Here is an 8,631-nt window from a genome sequence, read left to right on the forward strand (position 1 = left end):
GATGCTGCCATTTCTTGGTTTGTGGCTCCTTTGCCCATCTTCAAGGCCCGAAGTGTAGCATCTTCAAATCTCTTTCTCCCTTTGACTTCTGCTCCTGTTATCACATCTCATTCTCCAACTCTGACCCTCCTGCTGTCCTATTCAAGGACCTTCGAGGCTCAAGGGAAGAATCCAGAATATGGTTTCTTTTAAATCTTCAAACTCTCGTAGGCCTGTAAGGTAGTATAGTCACAGGTTTCAGAGATTGGGATGTAGACACCACTAGGGGCCCATTATTCTTTCTACCTCAGATGGCAAGACTTCTAGGTGGGTGCAAGGGGCAATGGGGTATTTATGCAGCTGAAATTGTAGCCTGTTGAGTGAGGTTTAGGTGTCTGTGTGTGGGCATCTCATTGACCTCATATCCTAAAGTGTTTTAACTTCAGGATCATGGTCTCTTATTTTTCCTCGCAGGTCATATTCCTAAAGCATGGATTACCACTGCTATGGACCTTCGGAAGGATAAGTAAGTAATAATGAAAAGAGTCGGTCCTTATTGTTTCATCTTTCCTAGATGTTTGCTACTTTTTGAATTTCTTTAGACTCAGCTTTTTAAGTTAAAAAATTTGTATTTTCTGATAGATAAAATATTCTTAAGTTCTAAATGTATACAAAATATAGTCTGATGAAAAAGACTTTGCCCTCCTATTTTCGTTAATTTATTTCCAGAAATAAGCAATGATAGTTTGTTAGATTTACCTTTAATTACTTTTGGATTCTTTCTGTTTTTAACTTTTAGTTGTGATTTGGGTAAAAGTTTACGGAGCAAATTCATTTTACATTCACTTGTTAACACATAATTTGTTTTGTGAAATGGCTTGCAATCCCCACAATGCACCAATACTCTTCTCACTTCCTCGCCTGTTCCCCATTTCCATTTGTCTTTCCTTTCTGCCTGGGGAAAAGCTGCCCTTATGAGAGCAGACTGCTGCTTGCTCGCTCTAAGGAGTGTGTGCCTCTCTAGTGTTATTTTCACTGCATAGGCCTAGATATATCTTTTATAGTAGACAAAATTGTTCTTACTAAATTGTACAGCCTGTGCTTTTATATTGTTTTCCTTGTTTTTCCTGTGTTGTAGCAGATAATCATAACATTGTGGCGCTCTTAATTTTTTTCATCTGAGGAAATGAGAATTTAGCTAGGTCCAGTGCCCAGTTGAAGTGGCAGTTGAGTGACAGCACATTATTCTACTTAGCCCCCAAACATACTTCTCTTATTGTACACATTTACACATTTGCAAGTTCAATAGTTGCTATCTGTACAATTCAGTGACATTGATTACATGCTTAATAATGCACAAACCCTGGCTCTTTATCTTTCTCTTCAAGTACTCTCTTACCATTAAAGTAAACCTGGTGCCCCTTCATGGGGAGACTTTATATCAGCGGTTCTCACCTAAGATCATTGGAAAACATGTATTTCCGATGGTCTTAGGAACTGAGACACTGCTCCTCTGTCCGTTTCCCTGCGGGCTGCCCACATGCAGATATGCCCACCTACCAGTACCTGGCGTGAAGACTGTTATCCATGCTACACCATGCTTCAAGGCAAAATTTCATTTATTTGTAATTAAAAATAAATATCTCATGATATATATATATATATCACAAAAACCTAATGTTTTTATGATTAACCATTATGCTTTAATTATGTTCAATTTGTAACAATGAAAATACATCCTGCATATCAGATATTTACATGACGATCCATAAGAGTAGCAAAATTACAGTTCTGAAGTGGCAACGAAAATAATTTTATGGTTGGGGGTCACCACAACATGAGGAACAGTATTAAACATTAGGAAGGCTGAGAGCCACTGCTTTATATCATTGTAAAGATGACTTGTTTGGTCTAAAAATCACTGTAAAAGTGGGCGTGCCTGGTTTCCTAGACTCGGCAGCAGCAACCCAAGGTTACCACAGGGGTAACTGCCTTGCTGAGGCCAAGCGTTCATAGCGACGTCGCTTTTTGATCCTTCGATGTCGGCTCTTCCTATCATTGTGAAGCAGAATTCACCAAGCGCTGATTGTTCACCCACTAATTGTCAAAGTGAAGAAATTCAATGAAGCGCGGTGGGAGTAACTGTGACTCTCTTAAGGTAGCCAAATGCCTGTCATCTAATTAGGGACGCGCATGAATGGATGAACGCGATTCCCACTGTCCCTACCTACTCTCCAGCGGAACCACAGCCAAGGGACGGGCGTGGCGGGACAGCGGGGAAAGGAGACCCTGTTGAGCTTGACTCTAGTCTGGCGCGGTGAAGAGACATGAGAGGTGTAGAATAAGTGGGAGGCCCCCGGCGCCCCCCCGCGCGTCTCCCCGCGAGGGGGCGGGGCGGGGTCCGCCGGCCTTGCGGGCCGCCGGTGAAATACCACTACTCTGATCGTTTTTTCACTGACCCGGTGAGGCGGGGGGGCGAGCCCCGAGGGGCTCTCGCTTCTGGCGCCAAGCGCCCGGCCGGCCGCAACCCACTCCGGGGACAGTGCCAGGTGGGGAGTTTGACTGGGGCGCTACACCTGTCAAACGGTAACGCAGGTGTCCTAAGGCGAGCTCAGGGAGGACAGAAACCTCCCATGGAGCTGAAGGGCAAAAGCTCGCTTGATCTTGGTTTTCAGTCACGATCCTTCTGACCTTTGGGGTTTTAAGCAGGATGAGTTTCAGGCAGATGAAAAAATTGTAAGTGTAGCTGAGAAGGCAAAGTTTAAATCAGGAGATACCTCTCTGGTATCTCCTCCAAGTAAACAGACCACCACTATCCTTATCAGAAGGGAGTGGGTCTTATTTAGGGTGAGTCAGACTAATAGTCTAGCCACTATAGATGGCTGATGTTAAGGAGAATAAACTCTGACCTACTTTCACTGATCACCTATTGTACAGTCATTCTTAAGCAGCGAAGTCTGGTACATATTTTGGGGAGACAAAAGAAATCCTTCTGTTCCTCACACTACTCCTATGAGACAGAGGTCAGGCATGTCTTTTTTCTCCCGCCTTGTTGTCAATTCTGACAAGAGCCATCCCTCCCATGACCTCTGCTGCATTCAGTATTTGTTGCAGTGGGCACACAGGACCAACAGACCAATATGGGGCTTATTAGAGAAGTAAAGGTGCAGTCGGCATCTAGGAAAGTGCAGGATATAGTTCTTTGCTCAAGACAGCCTCTTCTCATCTGTGCTCATAGTCAGGCCCCTGCCCTGCTTGGGTGAGCTCTTTCACTCCAGCACTAAGTTCCCAGAGGCATCCTACTCAGCCAGCAAGTCTCCGGCCTAAAGGTGCTCAGCTTTCTTGCTCTGTAGGCCAGGGAACCAAGCTCCACTAAGGGCCCAGAGGTCTTCTACCGTGCCAGCAAGCCTCCTGCCTGAAGATGCCCAGCCACACTTCTTTGTGGGCTGAGAAACCCTTGTGCTGTGTTGTGCTGATTTCCTAGTTCTGCCTATGCTGCCACTTATTTCTCTGCTGCTCCCTCTGTGTGTCTCTTACCATCTCTCCTGGTACAGCTGTCTCCTGAGTCATGGAGGTACTCAGCACAGGTCCCAAAGATGTGCTTTGTTCCTGTCTCTTCCTGGTGATGGTAAAGTTTCCCCACTGTCCATCTCTGGTATGTCTCATTTTAATCCTAGCATGATGGCAAAACTGACTACTCTCCTCATTAGAGTTCCATGCACCTTATTTGTATCTAAAACCCCACAAGGTGCCATGTACTTTATTTGTATCAGCGGCAAGCTAATTCACCTTATTTGCATAGTCTCCCACAATCCTTTTTAATGAATAGTTTAATTTGTATATAATTCACATGTCATACAATTTAATCACCACAGTCTTTTGGTGGAAGTTACAAGATCATAACCAGAAAGGCCATATGAAAGTGACCCATTATTCTCTCACTTCCCGATCTCAAAACCTACTACACAGCCACAGTAGTTAGAATAGCTGTTGGTATAGTAATAGTTACATAGACCAATTGAGTAGGCTGGAGAACTTGTAAGTAAATCCATCTACCTATAGATAGTTGATCTTTGAAAAAGGGCCAAAACACATGAAATAGGGAAGAGAGAGTCTCTCTAACAAACAGTGCTGGCAAAACCTGATATCCATTTGTAGAAGAATGAAACTGGACTCATAGCTCACTCCATATGTAAAAATGAACTCAAGATGGATGAAAGACCTAAATGTAAAACGTAGAACTATAATGATCATAATGGGAAAAATAGAAACAAATTTAAGGGACCCTAGTAGTTGACATACATTATTGAACATAATGAAAAACACCTAAACAGCAGAAGGCAAAAGAGATGACTGGGGTCACCTAAAAATTAAGACACTTAGGTACATCAAAAGATTTCATCAAAAAAGTAAAAAGAGAACCTACAAATGGGGAGAAATTTTGGCAGTGACATATATTAAGTCTGATCTCTAAAATTTATAAAAACCTGGAAAAAGATAAATAATCCAATTTAAATATGGACAGAGGACTTGAACAGACACTTCACCAGAGAAGATATCCAGGCATCTAGCAAATATCTGAAGGAATGCTCAAGATCATTAGCTTTTTGAGAGATGAAAATCAGAATAGCGTTGATAGACCACTGTACCCCATTCGTGATAGCAAAGTTGAAAACATGCTTATGAGGGCGTGGAGCGACTGGAGCCCTCAGACACTGGTGGCACTGTTCAACCACTGTGGAAAGCAGTATAACGCTTCTTCATTCAGCTGGAAATAGGAATTCCTTATGATCCAGCAATCCCTTTACTCGGTATATACCCTAGAGAAGTAAGAGATGGGACAGGAGTAGATATGTGCACACCTGTTGATCCCAGCACTGTTCACCGTAGTGAAAAGAAAGATGGAAACAAGGTAAATGTCCATCAGTGGAAGAATGAGTAAATAAGCGTATGAGCATTACCAGAATATTATGTAATCTTAATAACAATCTGTGAAATAGCCTCATAACAGGTCATCCTGGAGCACATTTTGCTAGGTGCAATTAGTCAATCACAAAAGGACAACTGTAAGACTAGCACTTTGGACATGTCCAGAGGGACAAGTCCTTGGAGGACATCATGCTGGGTAAAGTAGAAGGGCAGCACAAAAGAGACAGACCTTTGACAGGATGGACTGATCCTGCCTTGAAGGACTCCACACAAGAACGGTGTGAGGACGGCACAGGACAGGGCAGTGTCTGCTCTGTTGTCCACAGGGTTGCTGTGAGTCGGACCGACTTGATGGCACCTCACAACAACAATATTATAATGGTCGAGAAAAGATTTTCACACCAAGACATTCTTTGATGGTTCCCGAAAGTGGGAGGGGAAAGGAGTGGGGCAGGTCATGGTTTAGACTGTAGACAAGTATTTATTTGGGTGAGGAAGAGGAAGGCAATATGCACTGCAAAGGTTCATGTGAGGAAGGCAAGAAGACTGGGAGAGTTGCAAGAGTCTAAGGCAACAGGCAAATACTGTTGTACACAGAACCTTGCAGCAGTGGTGAGGTAGGAGCAGATGTTTGGACAAACAGGTAGGCTGAACAGGTATGGAAAGGAGGGTTGAATAGTCCCATGAATATATAAAACTTTGATAAGATATATCTGTTCATGTGGTGGAGTATACAAGGGGCCAAATGACGACAGCATCAGCCAGAACTAAGCACTCTGAGGGATGAGTTGCTGGGCCTGGGCTGCCAGGACCACCGTCTCAAGGGACACCAGCCTCAGCTCACAAAGCAGTTGACAGAGACAATGGTCTGTGTCTTGGTTTGATGAGCAACCATCTAAGGGGCAGCTGTTACTCTCTCCTCGTGTAGAAGAAAGAAGCATGTTGAAAATTGAAAGACACGGAGGCAATTACTTCACTGGATTAATAGACCCGGCAAACATCACAACCCTAAGACTAGAAAAACTAGATGGTGCGTGGCTACCACTACAGAGTGCTCTGCAAAGGGTCACGTGAAGTCATGGCTTGGATGAGAGAAAACTGTGGTACAAACCCAAATCATAAAAGAGAGTAGGCTTCCTAGTAAGATGGGGACTGGTAGAACCTTCAGGCTGTGGTCCTCAGTCGTCCTTCCTCTGGAACAACTCCTTAAGTTAGCATCATGAACCATTTAAGATCCAAAGGGCAGCTTGTACTACAAGGTATGGAGGGTTACCACAGGAGTAGTGCCCACAGGCAGCGTAGGAAGGAGGATGGAACAAGCAGTGTGGTACGTTGAGGGGATTGCAAGGGATGAGTTGAAATTTTGGCTGTAAAACTGACAATCTGCTCTGTAAACCTTCACCTACCTCACATTCCGTTAAAAATGACCCATCTTACCTCGGTCATATATGTTGTTGGGTACCGTCAAATCAGTTCTGACTGCTCGGGACTTGGCTCGCAGCAGAATAAAGCACTGCCCCACCTTGTGTCAGTCTCCCCGTGCTTGTTGTGTGTAAGCCCATTGCTGCGGCCACGGTGTCAATGCATTGTGGCTGAGTCAATCAGCAATTTCATGCGGGATTTGCTGTTACCAGTTCTTCCGAATAGGAATATTGGCTTATGTGTTTATGTCTTACTTACTAAGAGAGATTATGATAGTGTGATTTCAATTCCTAACTTTAAAAAGTTCTTCGGTAAAATTGAGTTTTGTCATCTATTAAATTGCTAGTTATAAAAACCAAATGCATTCTTCAGTTTATTGCTAGCTCAGATTTTAAAGTTGGCTGAAATTAAAGTGGAAAAATAATATTTACTAGAAATATTTTTATTTATCTTAAAACTAATTGTATGGCACAATGCCTTATGTTTTGTTTATTGTGTATTCCCGGCCCTTAATGTTTATTTAAAAATAAAACATGCATCCAGCACTTACTTCCCCTCATCCAGCCTCCCTTCCCTCACTGTGAAGCACTGTGCTGGGCACTCCTGATGGCCGCTGTTTGAAATGTCAGAATAGCCCTAAGAGGTCAATGGCGAGATTGTGCCACCAAGAGATTGAAAGTCTATGAATTTACCAGAAATTTTGCCACCATTCTGTGGTTGCCACCGTCTCTGGGCAGTGCACGCGGTGTGCACCCAACTTAGAAGTTCTTGGTTAGAACCCGTGCAGTCTTGTGGAAAGCTAGACACTGATGGTAGGCTTTTTTCTTTTTATTTATTTTCTTTTTTTCTAGACTTTATAATTTTTTTTTTTTTGGTGACATGGTTCTCCATGTGGAAACAATTGTTGATATGTCGTAACTTTATCCTTAAAAAAAAAAAAAAAAAAGGCCCTTCCTGACGCGATGGTTCTGACTCATAAGGCTGTAGGACAGTAGGACTGTCCCAAAGGGCTTCCAAGGCCTTCTTTATGGAAGCACATTGGCACATTGTCTCCTGCAGGGTGTCTGGGAGATTTGAACCATCGACCTTGTGGTTAGTAGCTGGGCACTTAAGCATGGAACCACCAGGGTTCTTTACCTATTTACAACACGCAGAGGTTGAATGAGTCAGAGGTGTTTAAATCCAGGTTCTTACAATTGCTAGTAGTGTGATTAGAAGGCTATGATAATTTTTCCAATTGATGTAGTCAAGATTTTGGTAAGAGAAAATTAGAATTCTAATGACGTTTCTTAAAATGCTTTAAATGTAAAGAATTGTTTGTGTTAGGTGGGAGTATGTGCTTTCAACCACTGTGGAACTATTTACAGGGCAGACAGACAGAGTTGAACCGTGGTCATGCTTAATGGTTTTTAAATATCAAAGTGCAGAGCAGCAATAACTAAATTTCATTATGCCTCCGGTATTTAAGCTTTTAAGCTTGGCAAATTCTTCCTCCATAGTGCACCACCAAAAGGGTGCGGAGCACAGGCAATGCATCGTCAGTTTACGGCCTCATAGGGAGGTGTCAGGGAAAGAAAACTGTAGGGTGTCAAAGGGGAAGAGTATCAACATTATTTAGAAATAGGGTTTTTTTTGTTTCTCAGCATACTGATTCAAGTTCATAAATTATTTCGCTTGCTTTCTTTTCCATAGAATTAAAGAATAACTTCTCTTTTCCCAGGCAATTACATCCTCTTGACTCTGTGAGTGGTCTCCTGAATCTCTCGTTACTCTACCATGTCTGGCTGTGTGGTGTTTTTCTCCTTACAACTTGGTATATCTCATGGATACTCTTCAAGATCTACGTTACAGAGGTTAGTTACGAGCTGTTGTTCACACTTCGGCATTTTAGAGCACCTAAATTGATTTTCAGTAGGGCATTGATCAGCGCTATCCCAGGCCCTTTTGGTAAACTAGGTATTGATCTTACTCATGAGGGGCATGTCATTTATGACCGCCATTTACTTTATATCTTGTCTGAGAGACAGTGTTAAGTGTTCGCTTAATTTCTGGACTCTAAAGGGATTGGGGTGCTTCATAGGGTTTTTCTCTGGAGGCTTCCGTTTCTCTTTTGAGTACATGTTAAATGGGCCTGAATTTTATATTTTATGTGCTATTGATATAGATAATGTTAAAATACTTAAATTTAAGACAGGACTTTTTTTTTAATCATTTAATTAGGGGCTCATACAACTCATCACAATCCATACATACATCAATTGTGTAAAGCACATTTGTACATTCATTGCCCTCATCATTCTC

At 42.6% G+C, this 8,631-nt stretch overlaps 1 protein-coding gene across 1 annotated transcript in view; it reads left to right on the top strand.

The window, feature by feature from the left end:
* NDC1 (NDC1 transmembrane nucleoporin) overlaps positions 1-8,631 on the top strand; it is a 61,873-nt gene that overhangs the window by 18,105 nt on the left and 35,137 nt on the right. Inside the window, exons 7-8 of the mRNA XM_004699407.2 lie at positions 454-505; positions 8,051-8,183. Of these exons, the coding sequence (XP_004699464.1) occupies positions 454-505; positions 8,051-8,183 (185 nt within the window). The remainder of the gene's footprint in view (positions 1-453; positions 506-8,050; positions 8,184-8,631) is intronic.

This window comes from Echinops telfairi, unplaced genomic scaffold (assembly GCF_000313985.2).
Source record: "Echinops telfairi isolate 266 unplaced genomic scaffold, ASM31398v2 ScPeMD7_443;HRSCAF=831, whole genome shotgun sequence".
NCBI lineage: Eukaryota > Metazoa > Chordata > Mammalia > Afrosoricida > Tenrecidae > Echinops > Echinops telfairi.